Source organism: Dasypus novemcinctus, chromosome 2 (genome assembly GCF_030445035.2).
Source record: "Dasypus novemcinctus isolate mDasNov1 chromosome 2, mDasNov1.1.hap2, whole genome shotgun sequence".
Classification (NCBI taxonomy): domain Eukaryota; kingdom Metazoa; phylum Chordata; class Mammalia; order Cingulata; family Dasypodidae; genus Dasypus; species Dasypus novemcinctus.
This window is the reverse complement of record NC_080674.1, coordinates 5,208,547-5,225,605: the sequence shown is the minus strand read 5'-3', so window position 1 is coordinate 5,225,605 and position 17,059 is coordinate 5,208,547. Positions and strand designations below refer to the sequence as shown.

Here is a 17,059-nt window from a genome sequence, read left to right as displayed (position 1 = left end):
CCAGGTAACAGGACAAATCACTGTTCGCTACCTGGTTGACTGTAAAGAGAAGGGCACGGCACCCCTTGGGTGATCTTCCTGCTAAAATGTGTAGCCTAAATCTAATAAAGAGGAAGCATCAGGCAAACTCAGGCTGAGAATAAAGGGCCTGTGCTCTTCAAAAGTGTCGAGTTCATGCAAGTGCAAGAGAAGACTTGAAGGAGACTAAAGAGACAAGCAATTAAATGCAGCATATCGTCCTCTAGAGGACCTTTTGCACGAAGGACAGAATTGTGTGCAGTGAGGAAGCCCGAGTGAGCCAGCCGGTGAGCTGGAAGAGATGGATCCGTGCTTGTTTCTTGTTAATGGTTGTATATGAAGGAGAATGTCCTTGTTATGACAAATAACATCTTCAATAGTCAGTCATGCCTGGCACCAAGTCCATAGCTTAGCTTCAGATGATTCTGGGGAAATACCTTTATTATGCTTGAACATTTTCAGAAAAGCAGGAATTATTTCAATAGAAAAAGGAAAAAGTCCTTTTTCCCGAAAAAAAAAAAATTGCAAGCACCCACAATTGCAGGAGATCTAGAATTCTTGGCTCTGACCACTAGATGCATGACATAAATGACATGGGGTTCCCCAGGATGCTAGCTTTCAAAATATTAAAAAGATGTGCATTTACATGGTGTGGTGATGGTTAGGCTATTACATCAACTCGGCCAGGTAACTGTGCCCCATGGTTTGGTCAAGCAAGCACTGGGCTAACTGCAGGACAAGGGCATTGATGGGCTTTAGTCACCATTGACTTTACTGCAGTGGTAAATCATAGATAGCTGGTTATAATTACATCAGCCAGGGAGATTGCCATTAGCAATGAGTGATGCTTAACCCAATCAGTTGAATGCCTAAAAAGGGGAAGTGATTACAGCATTGAGAGAGCACTTCCCAGCTTGTCTTTGGACAGCCAACATCTCCCAGAACTCATCAAGAACCTTCACTGGACTTTCATCAGAGCCCCTGGTTGTGGCCTGCCTGTGGAACCTGGACTTGTGCATCCCCATGGCTGCGTGAGAGACTCAGATAAATCTCTTACTATCGACAGATATCCCTTGTTGATTGTTTCCCTAGAGAACCCTGACTAATACACATGGGGATCCATGTGCTTCTTAATTATCCACTAGCCATAACGTCTAGAGGTGGGCCTGAGAGTTTGAGGCTAGTCATGATGAAGCTGCTGAGAACATTTGTTTTACAAGTGTCTGTGTGGACATGTTTTCATTTCTCTTGGGCGATACCTCGGAGTGGGCTTGCTGGGCTTTCTGAGAATGTGCCAGTGCTGCTGGGAGGCCACTGGTCCCACTCAGGCCGCCATTTGTAATTCTCAGAGTCAGCTGGCTATGGTCTTGCTGCACGGGGGGACGTGTGCTCACATCCAGCCCTTGGCCCCCAGCCAGCTGGGCAGAAATAAGCCTGAGCGAAAGAAGAGTCCGAAGCTGCAGCCGATGGTTTAGCAGCAGCTGTTAGCGGGCTGCTCAGATAGTAACTTGGAAAAACGCCAGAGTTTAAGTGCCACAAGATTTCTCTCTGTAAAACGACTTGCCTGCAGAAAATCGTGGAAAAGATCATTAACTCTCTTGCCTCTGAACATGACAGTCTTTACTTTTTGTTAGTGAATCAATATTCTGTGTAAATTATTAAGATGTAACTGTTTAAGATAGGAACAACGTAATCTGCCTCCTCATCTTGTCCAACACGTACCTGACGGTCAGCTCCTACATTGCAAAGACTGTTTGGGCGTCTCTGAGAGTGATTTTGTGAAGGAATTGGAAGTCAAAAAGTAGAAAATAAAATAAAATAAAATAAAATAAAATAAAAAATTACTCAAATGCCTTTCAGTGTGATTTGGAAAAAAAAATACATCTTTATAGAAGGAGAACTTTTGGGGGGGGCCTAGTGCATTTTTAACTAAAAATATTAAGGCAGAATTTTTGTTAATTAATAACGAATAATTAATAATGTTTGCTTTTCCTCCAGCCAAACCAGCTTGAACATCATCGAGAGTAGAATATTACTTCACTTTTAGTAAACCTGTGGTTTTTAGGGGTTTTATATGGTTTGAAATAAGCACAACAATATTTAATGGAAAGAAGTAATTAAGATCTGACTTAAAAATGTTATCAGAAAAATGTTCATATTTGAGTGGACTATCACATTTAGTAAGAATTCTTATAGATTTCAACATTTAACACATGAGCACTGTGTGAACAGGCTGATTGATGTTGAGCCTCTGAAATCGTAGGTCATGAGTCATTAAACATCTTCTGTTTTTTAAACAAATAGATTTTATTGGTGTATTTTAATACAGTATACAATTCATCCAAAGTGTACAATCAGTGGTATTTGGTATAATCACATAGTTGTGCATTCATCACTTCAATCATTATTAGAGCATTTTCATTACGTTAATAATAATAAACAACAAACACGAAAATTCTTCCCCTCTCAATCTCCCTATGTTTTCTGCTGCTGTACATAGCTGCTCTTTCTGGCTATTCTTGCTCATTTATTTACTTTACTTTCAAGCAGTTTTATTGAGATATATTCACACACTATACAATCTTCCCGAAGTGTATAATCCATGGCTTTTAGCATCATTAAACGTCGTCATCATTATTTGACGAGCTGCCAGTGCTGGAGAAAGAAAAATAGGACAATTATACAACAATGATTCCTGGTTGCGCCTTCCATTTTTCTGATGCCAAACAGTTTGAAAAGAAATTATTTTTATTTATCCAAATTGCAAATTGATTTTCTTTTTAAATACAGCACTTTAGTTCTAAATCATGTTTTCCCCATCCACTTGAACTGTAATCACTCATGGTGTTGTGGTCTTTACTTTGTTTGCAATAAGCTGTTTTCAAATCCTGTAGCATCTTGTTTTCTCTTCATTGTGCCTAGGATCAATACCTCTGCACTTTGACGATGGAGAAAGGTTTCAGTAATTTTAAAATGAGGCAAGAAGACTCTTAGGAATATAATTTTTAAAATTTTCAGTGATGCATGTAGTAAATTCACACAGTGAATTTCATCAAAGATCAAGCAAAAATATATTAGGAAATTCCATAATTACTTAGGATACAATTATGTTTCAAAAGAAATTCAGCTAGATTTTTAAGGCCAGAGTTGAGACCAAGAAAATGCTGTGATATTCTTGTGTATGGATAGATGATACATTGTAGTCCAACAGTTTTTGCTGGTCATGATCAAATCATAGAATACATGTAAAATTATGAGTCATTTAGCCTTTATTAAAGGGAAGAGTTGACAATTGAAAAAAGAAAGGGAAAGAGAGAGAAGAAAGACTGAACTAATGAACAAACAAACTAATGAAGAAATTTTAAAAACAGAAATTGCTAGGGTTTTCCAAAGTGGTTAAACTATTTTACGTTACCAACAGTGGGTATTCCCATTTGGTTGCTCCACCTCCCGCCAGCACTCAGTATGGCTTTAAATTTTAGCTACCGCAGCACATTTGTAGTAATATCTTTACGGTGACTTTAATTTGCATTTTCCTGATGACTAAAAATGTTAACATCTTTTTGTGTACTTACTTGCCACTGCAGTATCTTCTTCAGGGATGTATCTGTTCAGATCGTTTGCCCACTTGAACCTGTAGCCTCTGAGTTCTGCTCCTAAACAGATCATGTTTACCTCCTCCTCCCACCACCGCTTGTCTCGTTCAGACCCTCTTTTCCTTTGACCTGGACCACCGGAAACGTCCCCATGGCAGTCTGCCAGCCCCTTATGCTGCCACCTCCACTCCACCTTCCACGTTCCCCAGAGTCTTCTTGCTGTTGCCCAGCTCCGACGTGCCGTTCTCTTGCTGAGCCTTCTGCCCTGGGTCCTGAGTGGAATGACCTCCCGCTCCTTCTTTGGCTGACACACAGGTCTCTTCATTACATGCTTTGGCTTCTCTGTGGGATGGCAGGCTTTCCCATCCCCTTTCTCACTTGATTTTCAGCAGCATCCTACTGGACACGGTTGCAGGAGGCTGCCTTGCCCTTTCTGTACTCTGGTCTTCACGTGTTCAGCCCCCGCCTGGTCTGCTTCTCCCCAAACCTTTCTCCTCTAGTGTAGCCGTCCTGCCTTGGCCTCTGCAGGTGACCTGTGTGGTCGAAGCCTCAACCCTCGGCCACCGCATTTTCCATTCAAGCGAACGTCCTATGGGATTATCGCTGCTTCTACATCTTTCTCCGCCCTAGACCACAGATCTACTGAGGACCTAGCTGTATTTTCCCTTCTTCCCCCAGTGTCTAATATAGAGCCTGACCTCCAGCAGGGGCTCCGGAAATCACTGGCGTGGACTGTGGGGATCCTGGCGTGCGGCATCTCCTGGTCACCTCCCCCGCTCGGTGAGAAGGATAACCATCAGGAAACTCTCAAAGGGACTCGAGAACTCCCTGTGCCGCCGCCCAAAGCACAGAGAAATGCCCAAGCGCCTCCACTGTAAGAAGCTTGCGCGCCACGGGCGCCCTCTCGGAGCTCTCCAGGGTGCTGAGGTTTCCTCGGCGCAGGGACCCTGGAGCCTGGAGACGAGCTTCTGCAAATGCCACTTCCCCTTTCCTGTTTGCAGTGTCCTGGCTTTACTTACCTCAGAATCTGAACTCCATGGTCCATTTCTGTACTCTTTCCTTCATTAAAAAATTTGAAAATACCTAAATCTACCATATATAACATATCCACCCCGCATAAATACTAATGTTTGAAATATAGCAGAAATATTTGACGTGTGCTTCAGCTGTTTAAAATGAACAAGGCAGAAAGAAATAACCCATCACCGAGAGCCAAAGCCCCTGAGGCTCCCCTCAGTCCCACAGTTCCATCATTTCTTTTCAAAGTCAGCCACAATCACACTTGGTGGGCGTCCAATCCCTGCTCTTACCCTTTTACCTTTTTCCTCTTAAAATGCAAACAGGGCATTGCAGTGACCCCTCCTGCCACTTGCTTTCGTTTTTCCTTGGGAACAACCAGGTGCCGTGCCCTAGCCTGAGCCCAGATTGCTCAGGGCTGCTGTGGAGCCAACCTCCAATCTGATTGTGAAGGAAAGCAGTGGGCAGTGTCCAGTTGGAGATGGTCTGGGGACAGTACTTTCCTGTAGCTCCCACGGACCTCATGTGGGACTGCGTGGGCGACCCTGTGTCTCTTGGTTCTGGTTTTTCACTTTCTTTTCTAGGATAGCCTTGATTTGACATTTCACATCTCCTACCAATTTTTAAAAAATATTTATTTAATTTACATTATTATTTATTTGTTACCCTCCTCCCCCAGATGGTTCTTTCTTCTGTCTACTCATGGTTTGCTCATCTTCTCCAGGAGGCACCAGGAACTGAACCTGGAACCTCCCACATGAGAGGCGAGTGCCTGAGCCGCATCCACTCCCCACAGGCTGCAGCACCTGCTGGTTGTGGCATCTGCTCCTTGAGGCGGGAGGTGGCGTCTGCTCGTCTTCTTTTAGGAGGCATCGAGACCTGAACCCAGGACCTCCCATAAGGTAGGCGGGCACCCAAGTGGTTGAGCCACATCCACTTCCTTCCTACTGAATTTTTGTTTTCTAACTTCCTGGAGTACTCGTTCCCAGATATTTTGTTTCCATAGCATCCTGTTGTTCTATGGGAGTAATAACTGGTGTCTTAAAAAGTTTCATTGATGTAGACCAGATGTTCAAAGAACTGAATTTATTTTAAGTGCACAGTTTGAGGGATTTTGCCACCTGTGCAACCTCATGCCACCAAGATAATGAGATTATCTCCACTTTTGTAAGCCCTCCCTTCCCCTCCCCAGCACACACTTAACTCTGCCACATACAGTATTTTTTTTTTTTTTGGTCTGGCTTCTTTCACTCAGTATGACTTTGAGATTCATTCATGCTGTTGATATCAACAGTTCATTCCTTCTTATTGCCGTATAGTATTCCATTGTAGGACTTCATCGACCTACGTTTATTTATTCACCTATTGATGGACACTTGGGCTGTTTCAAGTTTGGGCCCATTACAAACAAGGCTGCCATGAGCAGCCATTGACAAGTCTTTGTACAGACATAAGCTTTCTTTTCTATTGGGTAGGAGTGTGATGTCTGGATCATATGCTAACTTGCTAAGAAACTGCCAGGTTGTTTTCCAAAATGGTTGTGCCATTTAAAATTCTCACCATCAGAGTATGAGAGTTTCCATTCCTCTCTTCCTTGACAACGCTTAGCACAGTCACTGTTTTTAATTTCCGCTATTCTAATGGATGTGTAGCCATATTTCATTGTGCTTTTATTTGCTAAAGAGCACTAAAGATGTTGTGCATCTTTCCATGTGCTTATTTGCCATTTGTACGAATTCTTTGGTAAAGTGTCTTCAAATCCTTTGTGCTCATTTAAAAAATGTCTTAAAATATTTTATTATTGAATTTTAGGGACTCTTTATATACACCGGATACAAAACCTTTATCAGATATGTGATTTGTAAATATACATCAATATTCATTCCTGCCAACCCATTGCATAGTACTTGGTTTAGCAGCCCAGAAACTAAAACAAGCATATACCTAATTCCTGGGCTTTATATGTTGTCTGGGGGAGGACAGGAGGGGCGATGCTGCTGTCTGCTCTGTGTGAGACTCCCGTGAGCCCTTCCTGCGCGGCTGCACGTCCACTTCGACCCACCACCAGCCTGGTGTCCAACATCCAGCAATGTGCCAGCTCTCCCTGGTCTCAGCCCGCCCTGCTTCCTGCCCTCACACTTCCGCTGCCATGGGAAATCTGCTCTGAAGTCTCTCATTCTCTCCACGGTGCCTCTCCCCCCACCAATACCACTTAATTCCTTTATAGGATTTTTAATAGGGATCGGCGCAGGAGCAGGGAGAAGTAAAAGCTCACACTCAGTTCATCACTTAACTGGAAGCTCTCAAGGGTTCTTCTAAAAACCATAAAAGCAATTATTAGTAAGTTTTTTAAAAAAGGAAGTCTTTCCAAATCACAGAGGACAGTAAACAAAGGGAGTTGCACAGAAACAAACATTTCAGTGTACCAATTAGTACCAGACTTTGAGCTGGCTTAAATGTCTAATGACATTGTTTAAAGATTAAAAAAAATAACAACAAAGGCCACTTAATGGCTTTAAATAACAGGATGGGCAAAGAAATACCAGATGGCTTTATCAACAAAAAAGCACTGTGGCAATATTCTAACCAAAGTAGAATGCAAGGCAAGACTTGTCCAACAGGGAGATTATTTCATAATATTGATGAAAAGTATAAACTATATAATTAAGGTGGAGAGTTTTGCAGAACAGAAAGCAAGATGCACATCAAACAGAAAGCAAGAACTATTAAAAATTCATGGGAATTTGACTTAGAATCAAAATGAGGTTGCAAAGAATTTTTACAATATAATTAATATATTTGAATTAACAAACTATAGAACAAATAGGATAACCCATTTAAATTATATTATTTTTATAACAAGCTACAAAGGCAAACTCAAAACCTCCAAAGGAGAAATCTCACTGAAAATAATATATACGATATTGACACATGCAAAAAACAACAAGAAAACCTTTAAATAAAATTTTAGAAATGGGGGAAACGGACTTTGGCCCAGTGGTTAGGGCGTCCGTCTACCATATGGGAGGTCCGCAATTCAAACCCCGGGCCTCCTTGACCCGTGTGGAGCTGGCCATGCGCAGCGCTGATGCGCGCAAGGAGTGCTGTGCCACGCAAGGGTGTCCCCCGCGTGGGGGAGCCCCACGCGCAAGGAGTGGGCCCGTGAGGAAAAGCCGCCCAGCGTGAAAAGAAAGAGCAGCCTGCCCAGGAATGGCGCCGCCCACACTTCCCGTGCCGCTGACGACAACAGAAGCGGACAAAGAAACAAGACGCAGCAAATAGACACCAAGAACAGACAACCAGGGGAGGGGGGGAAGTCAAATAAATAAATAAATCTTTAAAAAAAAAAAATTTTTAGAAATGGATGAAAAGTACAAAACATCATTCTGAATAGAAGTTATTTTCCTAAACTATCTTCAAATCAAAGAAAACCAAAGAAGTACAACTGGAGATTATTTGGAATAATAAACACGGGAATACTATTAAACTTAAAGAAATGCTTTCAGTGTTAGATGTACTACAGAGCCTAAAAAGCTTACAAACGTGTTTGTCAAGAAAATAAATGAAGTGTACCATTCAAGCAGGTAGATGCATAACAAAAATATCCCTCCAAATTTTGAAAAATGAAAATAACAAAGACAAAAGCAGAAATGAATAAGTTAGAAAATACAGAAGAAATTACTGTAAGAAGAATTAGTGTCAAGGTAAACAAAAAAGATAAACTGAGAAAAAATCTAATGAAGAACATAAACCAAGAGATGAGGAATGCCAAAGTGATACATTCTTATAATTTGCAATTTCCTCTGTTGTTACATATTTTCTCATTTCTCATCTGTACGGTAGTGCATTTGAAAATCTCAAAAAAAAAAAAAAGAATGATTAATAACAATAGTCAAAAAAAAAAGCAAAGAAATTATCTCAAAGGTTAAAGTAGAAAAGATACCAATAACCTTGTAAGGAAATAAAAGAATGCCCAAATCTGTAAGTCATGATTGTATCTTTTCCTTCCTTTTATTTTTTTATTTTTATTTTTTTAAAGGTTTGTTTTTATTTATTTCTCTCCCCTCCCTGCCTCCCATTGTCTGCTCTCTGTCCATTCGCTGTGTGTTTTTCTGTGTCCGCTTGCACCTTTGGTGGGACTGGGAAAATGTGTCTCTTCTTTGTTGTGTCACCTTGCTGCGTTAGCTCTGCATGAGTGCAGCACCACTCCTGGGCAGGCTGCACTTTTTTTATTCTGGGCAGCTCTCCTTTTGGGGTGCACTCCTTGCATGTGGGGCTCCCTTACATGGGGGACACCCCCGCATGGCAGGGCACTCCTTGTGCGCGTGGGCCAGCTCCACATGGGTAAAGGAAGTCCTGGGTTTGAACCCTGGACCCTCCCATATGGTAGGTGGATACTCTACCAGTTGAGCCATGTCCACTTCCCTTTTCCTTCCTTTTAGAATGATCTGGAAGACTATGTCTGTGCACGAGTGTGGAAATGTGAGGAAAAGATGGGTAAAGTAAAATATCAAGTAAATGTTCTCCAGAATGCCATCTCCCCAGAGTTCCTGGGCCCCCAGCTGGCCATGTGCTCCCAGGGCCCTGTGGACTGGGCCCCCACCAGGCGGTGGGCTGGGTGGGGACTGAGAGGGACCCACAAGTGCACAGAGCTGAGACCTTTCCTCCTGGGGCCCTCAGCGGGTGGGAGTAGCACCGGCTCTCTGGGCAGAGAGCGTTGCTCCTGTTTTCCAGGTCGTTGGCCTCATTTCTCCCTCCACAAGCTGCTTCTGTCAGTCCGAAGGCTCCGGCTCTCCAAGCAGCCACAGAACAACAGAGGAGACGTGTTCGGGCCACTTGAGGTATTTATTGGAAAGGCAGCTTGAACCGATATTGAAGCAGTCCATGCCGATATTGGACCTGCCCTTCCTCCCCTTTGGAAATGTGTCATCACCGATCCACCCATTCTCTTGATCTTACTTCAATGCATGTAAACTGGCAGCACAAAAGTTATTTGCTCACATTAAGTAATAAAGTTTTGTAATTGAAATTTTAAAAAATCACAAACAAGGACCCTGACGGTCACATCTATTATTATTCAATATTGTTCTCTAAGTTCTGGCCTGATCTATAAAGTCAACAAAACAAGAAAAAATAAACAGCTTCTAATATTGCAACAAGGACTGAAAATATTATCTGTGTAGGTGAGTTGTACTCAGCTGCCCAACTTTGGAATCTGTAACTGGGGGAAGAAGGGAGGTAATTACAGGCTGTGACTAAAACTCGTGGGTCCTGGTACAGGGGCTGTGCTTCCTCCAGCAGTTAGACATTTCATGCAAAGGGAAAGCTGTGTTCCAGGTTTAAGAGGCGGCAGGTGTGGCATGAGGGCATGTAGGCCAAAGGACGTGCAGCTGTAACTGAACATTCTTCCTCTTTGTTCCTCCTCCTCGTGCTTGTGGGCAGGTGTTTGGCTCTTTTTAAACGGCTGAGCAAAGGGCACTGGGCACACCGCAAGCCCAGTGGGTGCACACGGCTTCCTGTCGCCATCGTGTCAGGGGCTGAGTCGCTGTCCACCGGCCCCACTGTGGCTGGACGGTCCCTATGCCCCGGGGCCTTTAGAGGGGAGGTGGGCACGCAGCCAGAGAAGCCAAGGGAGGCCGGGGGGCTCTCGGGGGGAGCGCCGCCTCGGTTGATGCCTTCTCGTCGCGTCAGCCACCCGTTGGGGGATGGGTGCCATAGCAGCCCTGGCAAACTGAGGCACATGTGAAAAACCCGCCAATGATCCCACTGCGAGGGTAGAAGAGTCACCACAAAAGGATTTGGGTAGCGTGGCTAGATGGGGCGGACACGCCACCGGCAGCTGTTTCCTGGTGAAATCATTTCTCAGGGGGTGCATTCGCATTCACGGTAAACACAAGCATCAAACACCTAAAGTGAACTGCAACAAAAACGTGCTAGATGGAGTGCGGGTGACAGAGCCGCGCTGCAAGAGCACAGCCTGGGGGGGGGAGGCTCCAGCGGGACAAGTCCCCCCATGTGTGAACTTGGAGCTTGGAGAAGGCAGAGGAAGCATGGAGGCCGAGGAAAATGGGTGGGCTTTTCACAGCGCTTTTATTAAGCCCCTTAATTATCGTAATTAACACAGCGACACCAAGGCAGTAAGTTAGAGGTTTTAGGAACAGGAGGGCAGTGACTCGAGGTACAACAGAAATAAACCCTTCCCGTGTTAACTCCTCGCCCGACGTGCGCCGGGAGCCCTAGCGGCACCTCAAGCTTTATTCTGAGTTAACTCAACCCACCGTACAACTGGGTCGTGAGGATCCAAAGGGGCCCCGAGGAAGCCAAGCGCACAGTGAGTTTCTCTGGTCTCTAGGACAAGCTCCCCGTGCCTGGCCGGGGGGCTGCGAGCCGGGGGCCCACGGTCAAGACTGGCTCCAACTCCTGAGTCCTCCAGAGGAACTCGAGGAGCCAAACTATTATTGCTTCAGAGTTCCGAGGAATTCTTTGGTGGGAGAGAGGGCCAGAGTTCCCGCAGGAAAGCAATGCCTGTGGACAGCTGTCCCTTCCAGCTTTAGCACACGTGTTCTCTGCTACCCGTGACACCGCAGGAGAGGGGTCTGGCAAAAGGTGGGGGAGGCCCCTGGGCCGCAAGGCCAGCCAGGGGCAGGGGGCAGGGCAGCGAGGCCCAGGACCGGTGTCCACCCTCCCCTCCAGGTGGGGCACTTTCTGGACACTTCCTGCCGGGCGGAGGGTCATTGGGTAAACAGGAGGTCTCTCCATTTCCACTTCTTTCCATCTGGGCTCCCGATTCCAACTGCAAAAGCCGAGGGGGCGGTGGGAGGGGTTCTCAGCGCAGGGCAGCCAGCTCCCAGCGCGGGGGGTGCCGGCTCCTTGCCCCAGGAGGGCCCCCTCCGCCACCTGGGGACTGGGGTAGGTCTCAGGACGCCACTCCTCTCCCTGGATCACCTGAGCGCAGGTTAAGTGGGAAGTTCCGCCCAGGGAGCTTCTTTGCACCCAAGGAGTGACTTCAGCAACGGCTCTTTCGCTATTATTTAGATACTGAGGGGGCCCTAGAAACTCCAGGTGCACACAGACGGAGGCAGAAGGGAAGGCGTTTTAGACCCGAGAGGCCTGGCGAGTGGTCAGGTCCCACAGGCTGCCCTTTGGAAGGCCCACCCCGCAGGTGCCCCAGAGGGGCCCTTCCTTTCGTGGGGACAGAGCAGCTCGCTCCCTAGGAATTGTCTTCCCCAAGCCCTGTCCGGGCATCCGTCCAGGGAGCCAGGGGGCCTGGCGTGGACGCCGTCTGCCCGGGCGCCCAGCGGCCACGGGCTGGCACGCTGTGTCTCCCCTCGCCCGCGGGGCCCCTGGGGACGCACGCACCCTCCCCGCAAGGCCAGAACCCGCCCCGTGCACAGGCTCGGCCTCTGGGACCCCAGCCATGGACCTGGGACCAGGGCTCCCAGGCTGGCTCGGACGGGCCAGCAGATGACTGTGGGTTCCGTCTCCTGAACGCTTCGCCATTCGTGGCGAGACGAGGGTGGGCTGTTCAGAGTCAGGGAAGTGGGCGGCAGGGACTGTGCAGAGTCTAGACTCCCAGCCCGGAGGGCAGCCGAGCTCTGCCACCTTCGTTTCGGGTTTGTTATCAGGCAGCTGACAAATTCACTCAAAAAAAGAAGAAAAAGCTGGCAGGGCATTTCTTGAACAAGATGGCGAAGCGCTAGGAAAATCACAAAGCTATCCTACGTTTCTAGTAGTCCCTGGAGAAAAATCACTGAAAATCTTCAAGGGAGATGAATTTCATTGACAATGTACTCAGAACAAAAATGGAATTAAGGTTTTTCTGAACTTTGGATAATCTTCAAACTTCTGAAGGTACCACCTAAAATAATGGAAAAAGTAAACATTAATAAAGGAAATCATTTTGTCAGCTGAATATTAACAGAGGTTACAAAACGCCAATTTTCGAGCGCCTCTGGAAACCTCCAGTTTTCTCTAACTCCATTTATCTGCTTCACCTTCTGTGTCATTAGAATCCTGACAATATTTGTCATTATAAAATAAGATGACTAAGTTTTTTAAAAACAGAAATCAAAACCCTGGCACTTCAGACAGAGTTTAATTTTGTCTATGTCATGATTAATTAAATATATCTAATTATAAAGTGTGATTCAGAAGTAACCCATATAATTCATCTTTATGTTGGCTGGGAAAATCGCAGACCCATGATAAAAATGCTGGTCGCCCGGGGGAGGCACGTGCATGGGGGGGGGGGGAGAACTCGGCGGTGCAGACCAGGGCTCTGGGAAGGGGGCGCCCAGGCAAGCACCAGGTGGCCCCTACACCGCTCCTAACATGGATTTGGGGTAACCTGGTGGCCGTGAAAAATACAGCCCTACATGGGACACAAACGGTATTTTCAGCATTGATGCACGAAAGCAGCTCCTCTGTTTTCAGATAACAGCAAGCTGGGGAGGCTGGCAACTAAGTGGATAGGAAAAATTCAAAATAATTGGACGAGATGGAGAAATAGAAAACAAGGAGTTTCTGTAGTGCACACGCAAAAAAAGGAAAACAGACTGAAACTCGCAATGGGCAGCAGATGACTGTTAATAAAGTAGAAATGCATGGACACAACAAAGGAGGTCAGCAAAATGCCCCGCCCCTTATTTATTTTAGATAAGTTTAGCTCTGTAGTCCACAAGGACGGAATTATAACACATCAGCGGGGCACATTTGCTTTCCTGTGCTGCCTGGAGCGCGAAAAGGCCTGTGGAGAACGGTCCGAGGGCCGAGGGATTGACCTGCCCAGCTCGGGCCGGCAGACCCCGCCAGGTGCCCGTGCAAACCAGCTCACCTGTGGGAAGGAGGCGAGAGGGCTGCTGGGGGCCCGGCTCGGGCAGGTGCTGATGAAGGAGCTTGCTTAGGAGTTACGGAAGTACGCTCGCAAGAGCTTCTCCCTCTGGAAAATGTCAATCAAAGAGGGACACGCTGGCCCCAAGAGAGTGAGGGTGGAGGACAGCACAGCCCGAGAGCTCGAAACCAGCAAAACCCCAGGGGCTGGGCCTGTGCCTGGGCAGGGCGTGACGAGGGCCTCAGCCACTTCCCGGGAAGGGCTGGAGAGCGGGGCGGCTGGAGAGCGGGGACGGCCAAAGGACACGCCCTACACCAGAGTCGTCTCACCCAACTGAGGTATGCACGTCACCTTGGTTAAGCTTATTTCCCAGAAAACCACTGTACAGGAATAAAATATACTTTTGTTCATTTATAAAAGAGCAAATCTTTTTCATCCATTTAATCTCTGAACTCACAATAGCTATCAAGAAATACATTTTGTGACTGACCCACAAGTGCGTCGGTATTTTCGTAAAGCGCGGTTGATATTTTTCACATGCATTGAACTAAAAATGTCACTTACGGGATCCTGAACAGGTCACCGTTTTTTGGCCTTGATTTTATGATGGTCAGGCGGGCACTGATGTGCCACTTCATCGCCTCTGTGGAGAGCTCAGTGACCCCTACCTGGACAAGGCCCTCTCCGGTATCTTCAGACCAGGATGCTAAACGTGCTACCGCAGACCCTTCTTGCAGGCGGCTGCTGTTTTCAGGGCTCACCCAGAGCTTAGTGTGTGCACTTTCCCCCAGGCAGGAGGCTGACCCCAGAAGGGACCCGGTCCCTCCGCCTGGGCCCTGGAGCCCGGCGCTGGCACGAAGGATGCTGGCTCCTGAGGGTCACGGCGCTTCAGGCTCTCTGGCAGCGGGCTGCGCTGCCGTGGCGTGAAGCCCACCTGGCTTTCTTCAATTCCCAAGACTCTGTCAGGTACGTTTAGTCTAAAGTGACGGCACTATTTCAACCAAGTCTGTTTGGAGCATGTGGCTTTCTGGTTCTGAAAAAGCATTTTCTAGAGAAACAAGTTCTAGAATGGCAATGTCCTCAAACAGGAAAAACCCAGGGTTTTCAACCGTGACACTTACCCCCTTTACTTTCTCACTGCCCAGTCGAGGTAGAACGGCTCCCAGGCTGGCCTCGCGCCGCCCTCTTCTCTGGAAACCAAAGTCCTTCCTGACCCCATAACCCTTTTCCCAAAGCCCCCTTTGCCTCCATGGTCCTCCCGCCTTCCAGCTCTTTCCTCGCTGTCTTTCCCAGTGATCCCATTTCCCCAGAATGGCTCTGGAATCTGGAATGTGTCTGGGACTCTGTCCTCCTTGTCTCTATGTGAGTGCCCCAAGCTCATCGGTACAATGACCTCCCTGGAAACAGTGTAGGTGCTTCTTGAGGGACCTCACAGTGGCGGGTCCTTCTCTGCACGACCCAGCAGCCACCCTGGCGTTCATCCTCCGTGATCTCTGGGAGCAAGCCTTCGCATCTCTCCTGGGTAAGGCTGGGAAGTAAACCCCTGCACTCTTCTTAAAAAAGGCTGGGCCTTTTCCTCTACCCCTGCTATCAGTCTAGTCTCCCCTAAACCCAGAGAGCTCTCCAGGGCCTCTTGGGGTTCCATGTGAATGTGAGGATCCATTTTCCAATGGCTGCAAGGAGGCTGCTGGAGTTTGCATAGGGATTGCCCTGAACCGGTGTAATATTGACCTCGTACCATTGACAAAAGCTGAACTCTGCGCAGCCTCTCACTTTCCCAGGCTCTCCCGGAGCTGCCGAGCCAAACCTCCGTTATCAGCTGCTCTTGGCACCCCCTTGTCAGGGGAACATCCTGATACTGACAGTGGCTCGAAGATGGTGCGCTGTTGCCAAGAGCTCACGCTTCTTAACCGGACAAGGCTCCTACGTGGGCTGTGACTTGCTCTTTGAGCCCCCATCTCTGAGGTCATTTCAGCCTCAATGTCCTTGGATTTTTTTTTTAAGAGTTTAATGCCCAGAGGGATCACAGGCCCCTCCGGAAAGTGATGCAAGCTGAGGGGGTGCAGAGAGCCTCCGGAGCACGTTGGGGACCCCACGTTCACGAGCATGGCCTGGAGCTGCGACTCCCCTCCAGCTTCTGATTTTAGAGTTCTCTGAAGGTGTTGTTGCTCAGTCCTTTCTGATCTGAATCCTGCTTTTCAAATCAGATTCCTGGATTCCCTGTTCGCTGTGTAGCTTAACTGCGGGTTCAGCATAAATTCCAAGTGTCTGAAAACACACTGGAGAAGATGGGGCTGACACAGACTTGATGATTCCAGAAAGCAGGGCTATTCTGCAGTTATTTGCTTGGTTTTGGGCTTGTTTAGGTTAAAGCCTGGTGTAAATTGGGATTTAATGACTCAAATATTCACAATTCAAAAACCTAACCTGAAAATTATTAAAATAAAGTGCAGAAGACAAATTAAAGTGCTGGAAGCACTTCAAAAACTTACTCATGATGCTGTTTTGCTCTGCTAGATAAAATACAAAATGTGAACAGAGCAAACGCCACGCCTTGAATGGACCAGCTGGCAAGCGCAAAGCCACACCACTCAGTTATCTCCCCAAAATAGTTGGCTGCAGTTATATACTCAAATAAGCCTCCTAGAAGAAAGCATAGACCACAGAAGTGCATTTACTACAAAATGACATCTAATGAAACACCGACTTAGGCTGGTGAATACTCACTTGGAAAACTTAAGTCCAACTATGGCAAGAAAACAGTTATGACCTTTACAAAATTTCAATCAATGAACCACATCCCATATTACAAGTGTTACTATTTCATATCAAAACTTCTGAGAGCCAACCGTATACCTGTATCAATACCTATCTATCTATCTGAATAGAAAAAATCTGCAGTGAGAGTGGGGGCATTTAATATACCACTTTACTAGTTAACAGAGCAAAGCAACAAAACCTAGGCAAGGATATAGAGTAATGAGTAACAGCTTTCTAGTATTCATTATTCATTTTGGCTTACTAAAGTGGACTTACAAACAACCCTAGAGTGACAATGGAAAAAAATATTCATTTTCAAGTGCAAATTCATCCATCCATCCATCCATCCATCCATCCATCCATCCATCCATCCACCCACCCAATGAATTGAATATTCAAAAATGCATCGAGTCTGTACTATGTCGGGCCATGGGAAGCACTTGGAGGCCCCATGTCCAAGCAGGCCAACCAACCAACACCTAGAACAAGAACTAAAGTGTAATAAGTAGCATATTGTATGATAGAGAGTAAGGCCAGAGCGGGTGTGAGGTTGGTATGATGGGGTGGGGGCAGGTTGCAGTCACAGAGAGGGGGGGTGAGAATGCATCCCACTGAGAAGGTGAGGGCTGGCCCATGCTTGCAGGGAGGGTTGGACTGGGGCAGGGGCCGTTCCTGACAGAAAGGGTGGCCGCGAAGGCCCTCTGGCTGGAGAGCAGAGACTGGCACATCCCAAGGGCCAGGGGAAAGAGGCACGGCTGGCGGAGGTCCTGGCTGCAAGGGAGGACAGGAGGCTGCCCAGGGGCTGCCACGCGGATGGCGGCGTTGTGGCTGGGTGGAA

General features: G+C 46.9%; 1 protein-coding gene across 3 annotated transcripts in view; it reads right to left on the bottom strand.

The window, feature by feature from the left end:
* Positions 1-10,702: 10,702 nt before the first annotated feature.
* The window catches only part of SRD5A1 (steroid 5 alpha-reductase 1), a 39,256-nt gene continuing 32,899 nt past the window's right edge, over positions 10,703-17,059 (bottom strand). Inside the window, exons 3-4 of one of the 3 annotated variants that reach the window (XM_058306481.2) lie at positions 15,954-16,104; positions 10,703-12,489 (exon numbers count right to left, since the gene is read on the bottom strand). In XM_058306481.2, coding sequence (XP_058162464.1) covers positions 12,423-12,489; positions 15,954-16,104 — 218 coding nt within the window. In that variant the 3' untranslated portion in view covers positions 10,703-12,422. Of the gene's footprint in view, positions 12,490-15,953; positions 16,105-17,059 lie in introns of those variants that run through there. The other 2 variants (XM_058306491.1, XR_009187834.2) reach the window with 2 other exon arrangements.